Below are 19650 nucleotides of genomic sequence, written 5' to 3'. Positions count from 1 at the left end.
TTTTCCTAGCCTGATGAACCCGGATGCTGACCCCTGTGAATGAAGCTAGGCGCAGTGTTCAAGCCTGCAATCCTTATGTATTTGGAAGGCAGAAATTGGAGGATCATAATATACAAGGCCAGCTAGGCAAAAAGTAGCTCTTCTGACTCCATCTCAACCAGGGGCTGGCTGGGTAACATGGCACACTCCTGTGATCCTGGCTAGCCATTTCTACCTAGCAGCCTGACTTGCAAACGAATGTAGCCTTTTTCCTTCCCCCTCTTTCCTGCTCCTCTCATTCGTTGTGATTTGTGTGTGTCTGCAGAGTCTCCCCCTCAGATGCCGACTCAACCGTCAGCGAGGAGTCCAGCGAGAGAGATGTGGGGGACAAGATGCCCGCAGGGGCCCCTGAGGGAAATGCCCACCGAGCCCCGCAGAGCGGTCTGTGACTCTCCTGTTCAGTCAGATAAGATTGCCACAGCCAGGCTGTTATTCTATTCCAAGTGCCAAACTGACAAAAAAGATAAGAGGGGCCGGGAGTTTGGCCTAGTGATAGAGTGCTTGCCTAGCATGCATGAAGACCCTGGTTTGATTCCTCGGCACCACATACATAGAAAAAAGCTGGAAGTGGTGCTGTAGCTCAAGTGGTAGAGCTCTTGCCTTGGGAAAAGTCTAAGGACAGTGCTCAGGCCCTGAGTTCAAGCCCCACCACTGGCAAAACAAAAACAAAAACAAAAACAAAAGAAATCTACTGAAGGGCAGGGCTATAGCTCAGGGGCAAAGTGCAATGTCCTGGGTTTGATCCCTGTATCAAAAAAGAATTCAGTTAAAAACCAAAAAATTCTGTAGAACTAAATGGGCAGGTGCCCGTGGCTTATACCTGTAATCCTAGCTATTCAAGAGGCAGAGATGGGAGGGCTTCACTTCAAAGCCAGCCTGGGCAGGAAAGCCTGTGAGACTCTTATCTCTAGTTAACCACCAGAAAACCGGAAGTGGGACTATGGCTCAAAGTGGACAGAGCACTAGCCTTGAGCTGAAGAGCTCAGGGACAGTACTGAGGCCCACAGTCCGAGCCCCACAACTGACCAGAAAAAAAAAATCTACTAAATGGAATAGTTGTCCCCTGCTGAATTTCTCAGCATTGACTGTCTCCATGGCAATCTATATTGGTGTCTGTTTTGAGACATAGGGTCTGTGGTAGAAATGGGGGTTCACTGAGGCACGTGTTCATTCTGATTTAGGGTCCATATATTCCTTTTGAAAGGACTGAGAGATTAAACGGAAACTCCAGTCCTAAAAACTGCCTGTTGGATATAGTGAGTCTCTTGGGGATCAATTCCAGAATGTCACAGCTGGCACTGTAGCAAGATCGTGGTCCTCACATGTCCATTGCCTCTGTGCTTGGCCCTCAGTGTCCATCATCATTTTCTGAACTGAGGATGTAGGAGGTCTGTGGCCATCCCGTAGTTTGCTTTAGTAGCTTTGCACCGGGAGATAAGTAGCTCTCAGATGAACTTTGTCCCCCATTCTGAGAGGCATCACTGAGAGACTTAGGCCTTGGACTAAAGCCATGCCCACAGGCCAGCCTCTCCTTGGGAGCCATTTCTGGATGGATGCCAGGATAGCTAGGCTTTAGTTTAATAGGTTCTTTTAAGTAAATGTGCCCATTTATTTGTTGTTTTGACCAGAGCTTTATTTATATCTTAGGATTGTGTTTCAGTAGTGCGAAGATAAGGGAAAACCTCAGGATGTTATTTTAAATAGTAATTTTTATACTGGACTTTTTTTTATTGTTGTTGTTTATTTCACCAGTCCTGGGGCTTGAGCTCAGGGCCTGGGCACTGTCCTTGTCTTTGTGCTTTCTCAAGACACACTGGACCACTTGAGCCACAGTACCACTTCTGGCTTTTTCTGTGTATGCGGTACCAAGGAATTGAGCCCAGGACTCTGTGCATGCTAGGAAAGCACTCTACCACTAGGCAACGCTCCTAAGCCTGTACTCAACATTTTTATTTATTTTATTTTTTGTGGGTCATGGAGCTTGAACTCAGCCTGGGCGTTGTCCCTGAGCTCTTCAGCTCAAGGCTGCTACCCTACCCTTGAGCCAAGCCCCATTCCCATGTTCTAGAGGTTAATTGAAGATAAGAGTCTCAGGTCCTTTTGTGCCTGGGCTGGCTTTGAACCTTGATCTTCAGATCTCAGGCTGCTGACTAGCTAGGATTACAGGCATGAGCCATCACGCCCAGCTTTTACTTGACCTTTTGGATCATAAATTTATCTGTATGAAATTACACCAAGTGAACTGTATTGTATAAATGAAGAGATTAGGGGCTGAAGCTCTCTTCTCTGGGGTTCTTGGGAGACAAAGCCTGCATACCCTTTTATAATCTAAAGGAAAAACCTCGCAGACTAAAGGAAGAGCTTTTGCTTAGGATCTACTTTCATAGAGTCCTGAAATGTACTTACTACCATGGTAGTAGGTGTGCTGTTTCAGAGAGATAGGATTAAAGTCTAGGTTTCATCCTGGGAAAGAAATACTTGGGGGAAGGTAAAAAAAAGAGCTGTAGGTAGTCATTTCTGTTCATTGTTTGGCTGAGAAACATGTTTCTTTGAGTGCCTCCCTTTCCCTTCTTTGGGGTTTCATACCCAGTAGCAGCAAAATCCAAGACTGCTCTTGGGGAATGTTCAAAATCAGGTGGTTCACACCTGGAATTGTACTCAGGAGGCTGAGATCTCAGAATTATGGTTTAATGCTACCCTGGGCAAACAAATCTGTAAGACTGTAATTTCCAATTACAAGCAAAAAGCTGGAAGTAGGACTGTGGTTTTAGTGGTAGAGTACCATCCCTTGAGCAAAAAAAGCTAAGGATGAATGTGAGGGCCTACTCCAAAATCCTGCAAGCTCTCTTCCAGTTCAAATTCAGAGACTAGAAATGTTTCTAAGAGTTCTGTCAAAAGCCAGGCGTGGTGGCTCACCCCTATAATCCTGGCTACTCAGAAGGCTGAGATCTGAGGATCTCTGTTCAAACCCAGCTCGGGGGCATGGCAGTCCAACAGTCCGTGAGACTCTTTATCTCAGTGATAGAGCATTATCCTTGAGCTGAAGAGCTCAGAGACAGCACTTGAGCCCAACATTCAAGCTTCACAACCTACCAAAAAAAAAAAAAATCCAAAACAAAAAACAAGTTCTGCCAATTGTTTAATGACCAGCTGAGCAACCTGAAGTTTTGTCTTTCTATATCCTGAAGATTTGAATCGAATGTGGACAAAAGTGGGCAGTGTTTTTTTTTTTTTTTCACATCTTTCCTGAAACTGTCTTTTTGTTGTTGTTGTTTTTGCTGCTGCTGGTTATGGAGCTTGAACTCAGGGTCTGGGTGCTGTCTCTGAGCTTTTCTGCTCAAGGCTAGTGCTCTACCACTCTGATCCCCAGCACCGCTTCTGGTTTTCTGGTGGTTAACTGGAGATAAGTGTCTCACGACTTTCCTGCCTAGGCTGGCTGTGAACCCTGATCCTCAGATCAGGTCCTCCTGACTCAGCTGTGTTTGTCATTTGTAAGTGACTCTGGAAGAGACATTGTTTAGGCTGGACCATTTGGGGTTAGAGAAGCTTCCAGCTCTGCCCGCAGTGTGGGGGGATGGCCTTTTGGACTGAGCATGGCCCTGCTGTTTAAGTGACTTCCTCCCTGGTTTTCCTCTCCTCTCCAGCACCCCCCCTTCCCAGCTCTGGGACGGAGCAGCACTCCTCCGCTTCTATCTTCGAGCACGTGGACAGGCTCTCGCGCTCGTCCGAGGCCAGCCGGCGGGTCCCCAGCAAGGTGCAGCTAATCGCCATGCAGCCCATCCCTGTGCCCCCGGCCCCGCACCCCGCGCTGGCCAGCCGAGCAGCTGACACCAACAAAATCAACAAAGAGGTGTGTGCTCTGGTTAGCTAGACCCACCATGCTGGTGGCTCACACCTGCATCCTAGCTACTCAGGGGGCTGAGGTCTGAGAATCACTTTTCAAAACGACCCCATGAAGACTGATCTGAGTCCTATCTCCAGTTAACCAACAAAAAAGCTGGAACTGGAGGTGTGGCGAAAGTGGTAGAGTGCCAGCTTTGAGTGATAAAAGCTAAGGGACAGCACCTTGGCCCTGAGTTCAAGTCCCAGAACAGATAAAAAAAAAAAAAACAACACCAAAAGCCCACATTAGCAAGAATAATAATTAAAAAAAAAACCCTCATACTTTGGCTTAGTCAGTGCTTAAAAATGAACCAGCAGTATACTGTCAAATGGTTACTAAGAGCATAGTAAGTATGCCCTACAACACTGTTAGCTCAGTGCCAGTAGATCTCACCTGTAATCGGAGGTATTCAGGAGGCTCCAAGGATTGCAGTTCAGAGCAGTGGAGACAGGAAAGTTGGTGAGACTCTCATCTCTAGTTAACCAGCAAAACCTGGAAGTGGTACAGCATGAACCCTGAGCAAAAGTAAGGCAAGCCAGAATGCAAGGCCTGAGTTCAAGCACCCCAGGACTGGCACCAAAATGGACAAAAATTCTTTTTCTTCCCTCACTCCTGGGGCTTGAACTCAGGGCCTGGGCACTGTCCTTGAATACTTCTTGGTCAAGACTAGTGCCCTGCCACTTGAGCCACAGCACCACTTCTGGCTTTTTCAGTGTATGTGGAACTGAGGAATCAAACTGAGGGCTTCCTTCATGCTAGGCTAGCACTCTACCACTAGTTGTTGTTCTTTTCTTTTTGTCTTGTTCTTTCATTTATCTGTCTTTGAGTGAGTAAGGGGGACAAAGGCATGGAGAGACAAAAGGTGAACAAATGCAGCAGTGGTACTTCCTAGACACTATGTTGAAAATGAACTGCACCACTTGTGAGTGGTGATGGAAAGGAAAAACTGGGGAAGAATAAGGGAAGGGGTGACATCCAAAAAGAAATGCACTCTTTACTTGACTGCAACCCCTCAGTACATCAACTTTGTAACAACTGCAGAAACAAAACAAAATGAGACACTGGTCAAACGCAGCTTATCTGAAGCCTGGGCAGACCCTGGCCTGGGCCTGCTCAGCTCCCCTGGCCTCAGGCACACCCTGCATGGCCTGCATGGCCTTCAGGGTCTCTACCTTTTCTGGGTGGGGAGGAAATGGAAGGGGTGCAGACAGACTCTGGAAGGGGTCTCCCTGAGCCAGGTGATTATCAGTGAGTAACTGCAGTGAGTATTGTCAGTATTACTGCAGGCTCCTTTGCACTGCACCTGGCTATCAGAATTGGACCTTCTGTTTGTCACTGGTCAGTGTCCGAGGTTTGGGTGTCTTGGGGGGAAGGAGAAGGGCAGCTCTTGCTGGGGACCAGTTACGACGGCTGTTACCCTGCGCCTGAGCTCGGGCATCCCGGAGCCCCCAGACAGCGAGTCCCGGTCGTGGGGGAGAGCAAGGGGCCCATAAAAAGCGTGGCGAAGGAGGGTTCTGGACACCCTGTCTTCGCCCCCCTCCCCCCCGCCCCCTCCGCCCCACTCAGATTCAGACGGCGCTGCGGCACAAGTCCGAGATCGAGCACCACCGCAACAAGATCCGGCTGCGTGCCAAGAGGCGGGGCCACTACGAGTTCCCGGTGGTGGACGACCTGTCGTCGGGGGACACGAAGGAGCGGCACCGCGTGTACCGCCGGGCGCAGATGCAGATCGACAAGATCCTGGACCCCACGGCCAGCGTGCCGTCGGTGTTCATCGAGCCCCGGAAGAGGTGGGCGGGGGCGGGGCCGCGCCTGCCCCCTGGCTGCCATGCGTGGGGGGCGGGGGCGGGGGCGGGCGGCCCGCACCAGGCCCCGCACGCCGTACACACACGGCGGGCCTCGGCTGGGGAGGCTTCTTCCCTGGAAAGACCATTTCCGATTTTGCCTGGCAGCTCGCGGATAAAGCGTTCGCCCAAGTCACGTCGGAAACACCAGGTGAACGGGTGCCCGGCCGACGCGGAGAAGGACCGGCTCATCACCACCGACAGCGACGGCACCTACCGCCGGCCGCCGGGCGTGCACAACTCGGCCTACCTGGGCTGCCCGGTGCGCGTGCGCGCCCTGCGGGGTGGGCGGGGCGAGGGTAGTGGGCGGGGCCGGGAGGCGGGGCCTGGCCGGGAGGCGGGGTCGGGACTCCCGCCAGCCTCGCTGCCCTTGGTGGGCCTGGAAGTGTTCCCCAGTTTTCCTTCCTGCTTGCAAACCCTGTCCTCGGGTTTTATGGTTTATTGGTTTATTTAGCTGGTACCGGAGCTTGGTGTCAAGGCTTTTGCACTCTCACTTGACTTCTTTTGTCTCAAGGCCGGTGCTCTACCACTTGAACCACACCTTCGCTATTGGCTTTTTTTTTTTTGCTGCTTCTTTGAGCCCAGTGGACTTTTCTACCCAGGCTTGTTTCAGACTTTCGCCTGGCTCCTCTGACAAATGTCAACTTCAAGTTTATGAGAGAGAGAGACAGACAGACGGAGGAGAGGAGGGGGAGGGGTATACGTTTTCTCCCCATTAGTCGGATGAGCAGGATGTGTGTGTGTGTTAGGGTTTTCTTCTCCCCTCTTACCCAAGAAGGCTAAGAGGGTAGTTTGCTCAGCTCAGTATACCTTAACTGAAGTGTCTAGGATGTGAAGAGCATCAGATTGGGAAGGTTTTGCATTTAAGGAAGTTCATCTAACTGGGTACACTGACTTCTATAATCTTAGCAAAGTCTGGAGGCTAAGATCTAAGGATCAAGGATCAGAGACGGCCAGGCCACTAAAGTCCTTGTGATTCTTATCTCTAGCCACCAGAAAAACCAGAAGTAGCCTTGTGGCTCAAGGGTAGGGGGTTAGCCTTGAGCTGAAGAGCTCAGGGACAATACCCAAGCCCAGAGTTCAAGTTCCACAACTGACAAAAAAAGTGCTAATCAAGAGCACAGGGCTCTGAGTTCAAGCCCGAGCTTGCTGACACACTCACAGGAAAGAAAAGCAGGCTTTGACTGTGACCCTTGTAATCCACTCAAGAGTCAATAAGTGGAAATGGGGTAGCTTCCATCTTCCTAGATACTGAGTTCTGCTGACCCAGGAGCCCTGGCTGCACTTCCCACAGCAGGTGGCGCCCTTGAACCTGCCATGGCTTTCCTTCCCCAGGAGAGTCATCTGGTGCTTTTGTTTGGCTGTAGCAGGAGTCTCCTGAGGTGCAGAACTAAAGAATGGAAGCAACTGGAACTTCCCTTTCTGATCTGGTTCCATAACCAGCCTGGGCTCCTCCTCTGAAAGATTCCCACGGGAGTGCCTTCATTCCTGGAGCTTCCACACATGGTCTTTGCTGTTGCCTATCTGAGGGGAATGACCTGCCCCCCTTGCCATCCATTCTTGACCTCACCCACCACCTCATGTCCTCTTGGTGGTCCGGATGCTCCTTTTCCTTTCTTTTTTGGGGTGTGTGTGTGTAATAGTTTTGTTGCATTACCTAGGCTTATCTCAAACTTCTGTTATTCAAAAATCCTCCTGTCTAAGTAGATGGGACTCCCTCACCCTCTTCCTCCCTCCCACTTACCTTTCTCACTTCTCTACCCACTTTCGCTCCCGCCTTCCTTCCCTCTATCTTTCCTATTTCAGATTCAGCAAATGGGAAAGAAAATTGAGTACCAAGGTGGGTGGGGGTGGGGGAGTCAAGCCCAGAAGAGATTGGCACAGGAGTTTGGGCGTCTGATCTTACCTTCTCTAACCTAACTCTCAGAAGGCTTACCTTCTAGTTAGCTGCTAAAAGGGCCTCCATTCTACTTTTCCTCCCTAGACACTCTGAAACAACGTGCTTTTTCAACAATAATGCCTTTCTCCAGAGTCACTGTTTTCTTAGAGTGCTTGCATGTGCTATAGGGTTTTGCATCATGGTGGTTTCTATTTCTCCTTCCTATGACCTTGTCCTTGAGAGCCCTTGTTCTCTCATGCCAGACACAGTTCCTCAGTCTCCTAACTGGAGGTAGTGTTCCAGCTCAGGCCTGGCAGACTGGGCCCTCAGGGTACAGCCAGCCAATTATCTGTTTGGGTAAACACAGGAAGGTTTTTGCCAGACAGCCACTCTTGTGTGTTGCATATTTGTCTTTGCTGCTTTGGTGAGTTGAGGGTGTGCAGAGCTTGCAAGAGTGAACAAGCTCTTTGGTTTGCAGAAGTGGGTGTGGTGCTTCCTCTGGTTCTAGCTACTTGAGAGGCTGAAATAGGAAGATCACCTGAACCCAAGTCTGGGACCAGACCAGGAAACACTGAGAACTATTAAATTGGGCAATAGGCACAAATGGAGGTCCACCCGAACAAACCAGGACACTTCCAAAAAATAGTCCACCAAAGCTGGGCATGATGGCTCACGCCTATAATCCTAGCTACTCAGGAGGTTGAGATCTGAGAATCATAGTTCAAAGCCAGTCTGGGCCTGAAAGTCCATGAGACTCTTATCGCCAATTAACCATCATAAAATCGGAAGTGACACTGTGGTTCAAGGGGTAAGGCAGTATCCTTGAGCTCAGGGACAATGCCCAGGCCCAGAGTTCAAGTCTCACAACCTTAAAAAAAAAAGTTCACCACATGGACAAGAGTGTGGACTAGTGGTAGAGTGCTTGCCTAGCATGCTATGCATGAAGCCCTAGGTTTGATTCCTTGGTACCACATACACCCATAAAGATAGAGCACTAGCCTTGAGAAAGCCCAAGGATGGTGTCCAGGCCCTGAGCTCAAGCCCCAGGACTAGCCAAAACAACAACAACAACGGGGGGAAAAAAAAGCACCAAACCTTGCAAAATAGGTCCCAAATCGGCATGATCTTTGATATTGAACTGTTCCTTATTCTCTTACTCAGCTTTTTTTGCTCAAGACTAGGTCTCTCCCACATAAACATACCTCTCCTTCTGGCTTTTTGCAGGTTATCTGAATATAAGAATCTAGTGAACCTTTCTGTTCCACTTAGCCTGAAACCATGATCCTCAGATCTCAGCCTCCTGAGTAGCAAGGATTACATGCGTGAGCATGTAATGTCAGATGTTTAAAGAAACAGCTCATTTCTTTTTCTTTTCTTTTCTTTTTTTTTTTTGTTGGTTGTAGGGCTTGAACTCTGGGCTTGAGCACTGTCTCTGAGCTCTTTAGCTCAAGGCTAGTACTCTACCACTTTGAGCCACAGCAGTACTTCCAGTTTTCTACTGGTTAATTGGAGATAAAAGTCTCATAGGCTTTTGTGCTCATGCCAGTTTTGAACTGGAATCCTCTGATCTAAGTAGCTAGGATTACAGGCGTGAGCCACTGCCACCCGTCTTCTTTTTTCTTAAAAGGAGTACAAGCTTCACGAGAAACATCTGTGTGGGCTTGCCCGAGGGCATTGTAGTCTTGACTATCTGGAATTAAGTGGAGGCTGCCTTTTGTGCTGGTATGTAACCCTCCATCTTCCCTGGACACACACCTCGTGGTCTGTGGGAAGCAGTTCCCAGACAGCTGGCCATGGCACAGAAAGCATGTCTGGGTATTTCTTTGTAATGAACTCACTGACCCAGACAGGTGTGGGAATGTCTTCCTTGGCGCCTACAGGAGGTTCCCAGCCAGCTGTGCTGGTGTAGGCCATTGGTGAACAAAGCATTCTGGGAGAAGGAGACCAACCTTCTGCACACACAGCTGGAGACACCCCCTCCCCAACTTCCTTTCACATTTATAGCTCTTATAACCATGACAGTTAGACACCAAATGACACTGTGGTGGTCAGTTTTGGGTCATTATAACAAAATACCTGATACTATCAACTTAGAAAACACAAAAGTTTTATTTTGGCTCTCCGTTTTAGAGGTTTCAGTCCAAGTCTGTGTGACTCTTTGCTTTGGGCCTACGGTGAGGCAGCAGAAGCTAGATGCCAGTGGCTCACACCTATAATCCTAGCAACTCAGGAGGCTGAGATATGAGGATTGCCATTCCTGACCTGCCTAGGCTGGAAAGCCTAAATACCAGAAAGCCAAAAAAAGGGGCTGTGGCTTAGTTGGTAGAGTATTAGCCTTGAGTGCAAAACCTCGGACAGTACCCAGGACCTGAGTTCAAGCCCTAGCACAGACCCTAGATAGATAGACAAAGAGGAGAGCCAGAGTCCAGCAGTCCTCATCAGCGTTCCCTCCTCAATGACCTGCAGTCTTCCCACTAAGTCCTGCCTCTTAAACATCCCCCACCTCCCAACTCAGGACTGAGCCTTTACCACCTGGTACTTTTCAAGAGCTGAGCTATAGGAGACTACTGTTCTTCTGTTTTCCATTTTCTTTTTTTTTTTTTTTACAATTTATCCCATGTAGATTATGGCAGCATTTTGTTTGAAGCTCAGTATCAGGAAGTAAGATTTATTATTATTATTATTATTATTATTATTTGCCAGTTCTGGGGCTTACATTAAGGGCCTGAGCACTGTCCTTGGACTTTCTCAAGGCTAGAGCTCTACCACTTGAGTCACAGCACCATTTCTGGCTTTTTTCTATGTATGTGGTACCGAGGAATCAAACCTGGGTCTTTGTGCATGCTAGGCAAGCACTCTACCACTAGGCCAAACTCCCAGCCCAACTTTGAGTTTTTAAGGAAGATGTAGGGTTTTTGTTTTTCTGTAGTAGAACTCAGAGCCTTAGACTCTCACTTAGCTCCCCCGCCCCCAGCACAGGGTTGGTGCTCTCCTCCCACCCCCAGTACAGGATTGGTGCTCTATCACTTGAGCCTCTGACTTTTTGCTGGGAAACTGGAAATAAGAGTCTATTGGATTTGTTCAGGAGATGGACTGTCTTAGAATTGTGATCCTCAGATCTTACCCTCTAGTTGATATAATTAGAGATGTGAGCCACTGGCACCTGGCTTTTTTTTGTTGTTGTTTTTTCTTTTGGTGCTCAAGACTATCTTGTTTTTTTTTTTTTTTTTTTTTTTTTTATGGGCTGGGAGTTTGGCCTAGTGCTAGAGTGCTTGCCTAGCATTCACGAAGACCCAGGTTTGATTCCTTGGTACCACATACATAGAAAAAAGCCGGAAGTGGTGCTGAGGCTCAAGTGGTAGAATTCTAGTCTTGAGAAAGTCAAAGGACAGTGCTCAGGCCCTGAGTTCAAGCCCAGGACTGGCAAAAAAAAAGACATTAAAGACTATCTTAGTTTTTTGTGGTTTTTTTTTTTTTACAATAGCAGCCATCTTTATTAAAAATTCACCACTTTGGGTATTTTTGCTTTAGGTTTCTGTGGTTTAGGGACATCCAAAATTTCTTTATAATTTGCACTTATCCCCCTTGCCCAGCGACCAACTGTGACCATTCGAGCTGGATTCTTACCCTCAGGGCAGTCTTTCTTAAAATGTTCCACAGAGCCACAGAGTTTGCAACTACCACCATCCACATAGACTCCCTTGGGGTTCTTAGGATATGATCGGGACAGGTGTCCCATCTTCCCACACACAAAACACTTTGCAAATGGAAACTGTCCCAGAGCAGGGTCTACTTTAGCTCTGCACTTGGTTATTTCATGTTCTGTGGACCCACACCGATAACATATTCCAGTGCCCATATCTTGATTTTCTTTTTTTTTCCAGTATTTTTTATTGTATTTAATAAAAGGGTAACATGATATTTGCCAGATAGAAGGTGCATTAATTCACATACATTGATACCCTTCCACATGTCTTGGTCCCATTACCCTCCCCCCCACCCCCCTCTTGGTTTTCCCCCCTTCCATATCTTGATTTTCAAGGCAGCTGGGCGATCTGCAACTCCATGGCCAGGTTTTCTACAGTAGAAGCATACTATTGCATTTTTCTTTGCTGCTTGTCTTTTTAATCTTCTTTCTTCCCGCTGATTGTCTTTCTTTAAAGCAACTGCAATTTCTTCTCTTACTTTCTGACTTTGTTGACATGATCTCTCCATGTGAAACATCTGGGAGTTCTGTCTTAGGTATTCCATGAATCCATTCACATGTTCATGTAAGTACTCCTTTTTCTTTTTGTTCTTTTTCTGCTTGCCCTGGAGTGCATCATTTTTAAGGGACAACCTCTTGGCTTCAGGTTGTTCATGTTTTGGAAGGTTTTGGCTCCTTCCTTCTTAAGGATCCCTTTTTCATGTCCTCCCATGATGTTGCAGAAAAGGGCCTCGTATTCCTGGTGGTACTAACTCTTGTCCACCTGGTCATGATGTCATCAGAGGTTCCTCAGAGATCGCACGTGAAACCTCCAGAGCAGCCAAGTCCACGGAGCAGAGCAGCTCAGCCCTCCCTCCGGAGGGAGATGGACTATCTTGGTTTTTATACCCATGACAATATGATTGGGCATTCTGAGTATATTCCCTTTGACACATATTCTTAACTGCTTAGGTGTTCAATAAAAATATACAATTGTAGGTATGAAGTACATTTCAGAATGTTGAGGTTTGCAGGAAAAAAAAAAAGACTAATGCTCCCACCTTTTTGTTTTCTGTTTCAAGCTTTTATCTCCCAGAAAATGGAATATATAAGCTGGGTGCTGTAGCTCACACCTATAATCCTAGCTACTCAGGAGGCTGAGATCAAGATTCAAAGCCAGCCTGGGCACTAAAGTCCATGAGATTGTTATCTCCAGTTAAGCACTAGAAAATTGAGCTGTGGCTCAAGGGATAGGGTGGTAGCTTTGACCTGAAGAGGTCAGGGATAGCGCCCAGGCCTAGTTCAAGCTCCATGACCCACAAAAACAAACAAACAAACAAACAAAAATATATATATATTCTGCAAGTGTGGTTTCTAAATTCATATCATAAACCCTTTCCTAACGGTCAAAAATGATTGCAGTTCAAAGGCAGCCCAGGCAGAAAAGTCCATGAGGTGCTTATCTCCAATTAACCAGCAGAAAATCAGAAGTAGAGCTGTGGTTCAAGTGGTAGAATGCTAGCCTTGGGAGAAAATGGGAAAGGACAGTGCCCAGGTACTGAGTTCCAGACCCAGTATCTATACACACACTATTAAATTAGGTTTTGTTTCAGAGTCTCCCTAAAGCTCTGCCTGATTCTTCCTTCCCCCTCTATGCAGTCTGACCCCGACCTCCCGGCAGAGGTACACACGCCTTCGTCCACTGAGCCGGGCAGGTATCCGGGCCTGCCCTTCCCTGCTTCCCAGTACATCCCACCCCGGCCGTCCATCGAGGAGGCCCGCCAGACCATGCACTCGCTCCTCGACGACGCCTTTGCCCTTGTGGCCCCCAGCAGCCAGCCGGCCAGTGCTGCAGGCCCCGGTGCTCCTGCTGGCCTGCCCGTCAACAGCACCCCTTCCCGGGAGGAACGGAGAGCTGCCCAGTGGGGATCCTTCTACAGCCCAGCCCAGACAGCCAACAACCCTTGCAGCGTAAGTGCTGGCGTTCTAGAATTCTGTCCTGGACAAGATGTTGGAGTGTTTTTGTGTGACTGTGTTTCTGTAGACTCTGGTTACATTAGATAAACATGAAAGGTTGAGGTGAAAATTGATGCTAGGGACCAAAACCAGCCTGGGCAGAAAAATCTGGGAGACTCCATCTCCAAAATGACCAACAAAAACTAGAGTTGGGAGTCATGGCTCCAGAGTTAGAGCACCAGCCACAAGCAAAGACAGTGTTCTAAACTCTAGGATATGGAAACAAGAGCTTTACCTTGTGTGACTGTTGTTCTTAATGTACCATGTTATTTCTCTTCTCTTTTTTTGCCCTGATGGCTAATCTCACATTGTTACTGTATCTGATATTGTTACCTGGTATATTGTTTATACGTTTATTTATTTGAAATAGGAAAGGGAAGGGGGGAAAGCAAGATGACTGGGAGGGAATGAGAGGAGGGAAATGGGGACAAAAACATGAGAGGGGGTATCAGTGTGTGAGAAGTAATGCACCTACTACCTGACGAATGTAACTGGACCCCTCTATACATTATCCGGACCAAAAAAATAAAGTTGAGCATAAGAAAAAAAAAAGACAGTGTTCTAAGAGTTCAGTCTTGCATAATAGGCCTTAGTTTTTTGTTTTGTTTTAAATCACATTCCTCTTAATTCTTTTTTTTTCTTCCAGTCCCAGGGTTTGAACTCAGGGCCTGACCACTGTCCTTGGGCTTTCTTAAGGCCACTTGAGCCACAGCACCACTTCCAACTTTTTCTGTATATGTGGAATCAAACCCAGGACTCAGTGCATGCTAGGCAAGCACTCTACCACTAGGCCATATCTCTGGCCCTCTAAGTATGTTCTTTATACTGGAATTTTCTCATTGCTTTCATGTTCTGTTGGGAATGCAGAGGTTTCAGGGGGCAACGTTCTAGCTTTACCATGGATGTCATGAAACTGAGATGGTTTAATTCTCACAACATGGACTCATTGATGTACGGTTTAGAAAATGCCCAAATTGTTTTATGTCTTGCATGGCTACCTGGGCCCAGAGAGGTGCCCAAGGCTTGGAAAGGTCATGGCAGTCAGTCTTCTAGCTGGCAAGGACAACCATTTGCTAGTACCAACTTCCCCTCTCCAGCTGACATTTCAGGGTTTCATCTAGCTTCACCGTTCTTGTATTTAGTTTGTTCTGTTGCCTTCTTAACACAGGGACCAAGTTGAATGGAAGGAACTTCTTCTCATACTGTTTTCTGTTAGTTTCAAACGAAATGAGTAGATTAAAAGGTATGTGATCTGTTAACTGTAGAGAGAAGTTAATAGGTCACAATTTAAATTTATTAGTTGGAAAGTGTTTATATTAGGTTCCTCTGATTTTTTTTTACCCTTCTTACTGTGGATTTGGATGACAATAAACATATTATTAAGAGAATTTTGAGCCATATGCATATGCTGGTAGCTGATGTCTGTAATCCTAACTCCTGAGAAGGCTGAGATCTGAGGATCACAGTTCAAAGCCAGCAGTGGCAGAATCCAAGAGACTCTAGTCTCCAATTAGCTAGCAAAAAACCACATATGGAAATGTGGCTCACATGGTAAATCATAAGCCCGGGGAAAAAAAAAAACACGAGAAAAGGTGTTTTTGAAGGCTCCACCATGCTCCCCTGACTCTGTCACTGCTCCACCTTCCCCTGAGACTGAGGAAGGCAGCATGACTGGTTTTTATTAGAAGGATGACCACCTACTTGGAAGCCCTGAGAGGAATGCCTGGCTGGCTATGCAGTCACCAGGATGGTTGATGGTTGTCCCGGGCCTGGTACTGGCTAGCAGCCCTGCAGCTTTGTACAAGAGCAGTTGCTCAACAGCTACCACTTCCACCCGTGGGAGGGGAAAAGCTGCTTCCGTGCTCCTGGCCGTGGAAGCATGCCCAGTGCTGGCCCATGGCTTCATCCTCAGGGCCCGTAGCCTTGCAAGCACAGCCACTCTTTGACCCTCTTTGAAATCCAATTTCCTGTGTTTAGAAAGTTACTCTTGTGTATTGAACAATCTGGTGATGATTATTATTTTGAAGTTGGACTAAAATTGAGGAAGTTCAGTACTTGAACTCAGGGCTATTTCTCCCTGATCTTTTTTTGCTCAATGGCAGCACTTCTACCACTTGAGCCATAGCTCCACTTTTGCCTTTTTGATGGTTAATTAGAGAGAAGAATCTCAGAGACTTTCCTGCCTGAGCTGCCTTTGAATTACAATTCTTAGATTTCAGCCCACTGAGTAGCTAGAATTACAGGTGAGCTACCGGCACTAGGCTGAAAAAGAATTTTCTTTTTTAGTTTTGAAATTGGTTTGGATTTCCAAAGTAGTCCAAGTTCCAGCTTCTTTCCTTCAGTGCAGGAAAGGTGCCTGCCTGGGGTATGGGTGAGGGGAATGGCTTATGTTCAGTCTAATTTTTTTTTTAATTCAGCATTTTAAAAATGGTTATTCTGAAGTCAATGTATAGATAAAATTACCACTTTATAAGTTCTAATCTTTTTTTGCTAGTCCCGAGGTTTGAATCCCAGGCCTGTGGACTGAGCTTCTTTTGCTCAAGACTAGTACTCTTCCATTTTGTCCACAGCACCACTTCCAGCTTTCTGCTTATGTGGTCCTGAACAATAGAACCCAGGCTTCATGTTAGGCAAGCACTCTACCACTAAGCCACATTCCCAGCCTTTAATCATTTTTAATGTTAAAAAAAAAGCTCTTCTTTAATCTTTCCGGAAGTGAATGTGACAGAACGAAATTCAGGGACCAGTGTGGATGCAGATGTTCTCTGGTCAATGTAAGCTTCTCTTGTTCACTCAGAAACGTAAAGCACCTGCTGTGTGCATTGCGGGGGAGACAATAGGGACAGGGTGGCTACAGCACAAGGCCTTGCTCTGCTCTGACATCTGGATATGACATCCAGGTATAGCATTGGTCCCTGTTCTGTTTTTACATCCGGGAGCTGCATGGGTCCCTGCGTTCCTCTTTCATCTGGGTACGGCTAGGATCCCTGTCCACTTCTCACATCTGAGTATAGCACAGGTCTCTTCATCAGGCGGAGGTGGTGAGAGTAGCCAGATAGATAGCTTGCTAGCACATGGTTGGTGCTGTACAGGGGAGTTTGCATGGAAGAACACCAGGCTGGACATCAAGGAGCTTGGGAAAAGATTTTCTGAAGGAAATGACATCCATGTGGTAGTCCAGAGGATAATGGTTAGTTAAGGAAGAGAACCAGGTGCTGGTGGCACACTCCTGTAATCCTAGCTACTCAGGAGGCTGAGATCTGAGGATCAGGGGTTGAAGCCAGTCCTGGCACGAATGTTTGTGAGATTCTTATCTCCAATTAATCACCAGAAAACTAGAAGTAGAGCTTTGGAATAAAGCACTGGCTTTGAGCAGAAAAGCTAAGGGGTAGCACCCAGGCCCCGAGTTCAAACCCCAGGAGTGACAAAAAAAAAAAAGACTATTTTTGGTGTTTGGAAGTATAGCAGAGGTCCCAAAATAGAAGCACATGGACCAGACTTTCTCCTCAGGCAAGATGAAAGAAGAGAGACTGGATCTTCCTTCCTTCTTGGAACAGTTGAAAATCTGAGTCAAATGTATGAGTTTTTCATGACCCTGAATGTCAGGGCAACAAAGGCAGGGATCAAAGAGGAGTAAGTTGAGTCCTGCCGTAGTCCCAGAACGTCTGGAGTGAGTTAGGCCATCCTGTGCGGAAGGCAGCCCAGCAGAGAGTCCTTCTGGACTTGGAAGTCCAGAAAGGAAAAGAAACTGGTTCTTCTACCCCAAACCCATGCAGCAGGAGAATTTATCCAGGAAAATGGAAAGCATTTTCCCATACAAAGCCTTGAAACCCCACAGAAACTTTATTTGTAATTGACTAGAAACAATCTGAATATTCATGTGCTTGACTCTGGGTCACCACATGTGGTAGCTGTCCATAACTGAGTAGGTACAACAGTGTCATCAAGGCAATGAGGTATTGCTGCTATGAACAGAGACACAACTGAATCTCAGTGATGCGAGAGGAGAAACCAACTTAAAAGTGCACGCTGCGTGATTGTGCTCAGTATACAATTCTAGAAAATGTAGAGAAATCTAGAGCAACCGGAAACAGTTCAGTGATTGTTCTAGGATGGGGCGGGGGTGGAGACAGGCGTGAAATGGAGGATTATGAGGGTACACCAGGTAACTCTGAGGGCAACGTATGTGTTTATTCCTTTTTTCTGATGCCAGGGTTAGAACCTTGCTCGTGCTACATATGAAAGGCTTGTTTATTTTACTGCTGGTACTGGCACTGCACTCATGGCCTCATACTCTTCCTTAGCTGTTTTTGCTCAAGGCTCACAGACTATTTTGGGGGGAGAGAGAGGGAGAGCTTGGCTGTCTTCAAGCCTTTGTCCTCTAGATCTCACTCCTTAGTAGCTAGGAATACAGGCATGATCTTGAAATACCTATTGTGCAGAGTGAGAGGAACCAGCTTAGGGTCACAGGGCTCAATTCTTACCATAGAAGTCCTTGTTGAGGTAGACGGTCATGGAATCATAGTGGCATGTTTTCTTTGTCATGGACCTTTGATGTATTTAGAGGACAATCTGTCACAGTTTAATCGAGTGGAAAATGAGAATCCCTGGCTTTTCCACTCTAGACCTGCTGTCTGTGCACATTGACAAATTGCTGGTAAAGTTATGGCTTGTTTCTGGGAGGAACCCGGTCACCCTCTATTTGCTGCCTCGGACTCCAGTAAAAAACCACAAGAATGTGGATTTCAAGGTGCCTTCAGTTACCACATGAGCTTTTGTGCTGCATCTTATGACCTTCTGCTCCCTCCCTGTTACCAGCTCAAAGGTGCCGAGTGTGCATTGTCAAGGACTGACTGGAGGTGTTTCCACTTCCGGTGTAAATTAAACTTTGGAGTGGCCACCTCTCCATCAGGCTTGGGCAGCTGAGCTGGTTTCTCTACTTCACCCTGGCCCCTAGACCCCACAGCCATTTTGACTTGACTTTTATGCTCTATTGACTTGTGTTTGATGCATTTGGGTGGCAGGTTTTTTTTGACATGGCTGATAAAATATTTAAAAATCAATTCTGTGTGCTGGGTGAGGTGGCTCATGCCCATAATCCTAGCTACTCAGGAGGCTCAAAGCCAGCCTGGGTGCTCTAGTCCTTGAGACTCTTATCTCCAGTTAACCACTAGAAAATGGAAAGTGGGGCTTGGCTCAAGGAGTAGGGTGGTAGCCTTGAGCAAAAGAAGCTCAGGAACAGTGCCCCGGCCCTGAGTTCAAGCCCCATGACCGGCAAAAAAAATCAATTCTATGCCCAGACTTTTCTATCCATGTGCTCCCTTTAAAATGAGAGAACCACAGAAATTGTCAGGAATGTTTTCGTTGCTGCTTCTGATGCTTTTGCTGCTGCTGCTGCTGCTGCTGCTTCTACTTCTACTGCTTCTGCTTCCTCCTCCTCTTCCCCCTCCTCCTCCTCTTCCCCCCCCCTCCTCCTCCTCCTCCTCCTTCTCCTCCTCTTCCTTCTCCTCCTCTTCTTCTTCTTTTTTCTTTTGTGGGTCATGGGCCTTGAACTCTGGGCCTGGGCGCTCTCCCTGAGCTCTTCAGCTCAAGCTACCACCCTGCCTCTTGAGCCGCAGTCACTTCCCATTTTCTGGAGGTTAATTGAAGATTAATTGGTGGTTAATTGGAGAGTCTCACAGACTTTAGTGCCCGGGATGGCTTTGAACAGCGATCCTAGCTAGGATTATAGGCATGAGCCGCTGAACCTGGCCAAGAATGTTTCTGTTTCTAAACATGCCTTCTCTTAAAATAGGCCAGCCTGGCCAGCCCTGGTGGCTCACGCCTGTCATCCTAGCTACTCAGGAGGCTGAGATCTGGCAATTCAAAGCCAGCCTGGGCACAAAAGAACTTGAGGCTCTTATCTCCAATTAACCACTAAAAAATGGGAAGTGGGGCTGGGCTGTAGCTCCAGAGGTAGGGGCATAGTCTTGAGCTGAAGAGCTCCGGGACAATGCCATGCCCAGAGTTCAAGCCCCAGAACCCACAATAAATAAATAAATAAAATAGGACAGCCTCTTTCTCACTGGAGTGAGTTGAACTGCCTCACCCTTAATAATCAAACAGATCAAGTGTCTACAGCCGTTTCCCACTGTCTCTCTTGTTTTTTCACTTACATCTCCTGAAGTCCTGACTGGTAAAGTACTAACTTTTGATTTAAACAAACAACAACAAAAAGCAAACCTAGGCACTTTACATATGGATATTTTAAAACTCCAAGCGTGGTCAGAGAGCTCAGGGACACAGACTCAAAGTTATCTTTAGT

The 19650-nt window shown here is 47.1% G+C and overlaps 1 protein-coding gene and 1 pseudogene across 1 annotated transcript in view; one reads left to right on the top strand and one right to left on the bottom strand.

Moving 5' to 3' along the window:
• Kiaa1549 (KIAA1549 ortholog) overlaps window positions 1-19650 on the top strand; it is a 60529-nt gene that overhangs the window by 36152 nt on the left and 4727 nt on the right. The window contains 5 exon segments of the mRNA XM_090332246.1: window positions 305-420; window positions 3684-3889; window positions 5489-5712; window positions 5875-6028; window positions 12990-13301. Coding sequence (XP_090188372.1) covers window positions 305-420; window positions 3684-3889; window positions 5489-5712; window positions 5875-6028; window positions 12990-13301 — 1012 coding nt within the window.
• Window positions 11142-12122, bottom strand: LOC150063642 (zinc finger CCHC domain-containing protein 9-like; annotated as a pseudogene).

Source organism: Megascapheus bottae, chromosome 5 (genome assembly GCF_031878675.1).
Source record: "Megascapheus bottae isolate mThoBot1 chromosome 5, mThoBot2.hap1, whole genome shotgun sequence".
NCBI lineage: Eukaryota > Metazoa > Chordata > Mammalia > Rodentia > Geomyidae > Megascapheus > Megascapheus bottae.
This window is presented reverse-complemented; position numbering and strand designations above follow the sequence as displayed.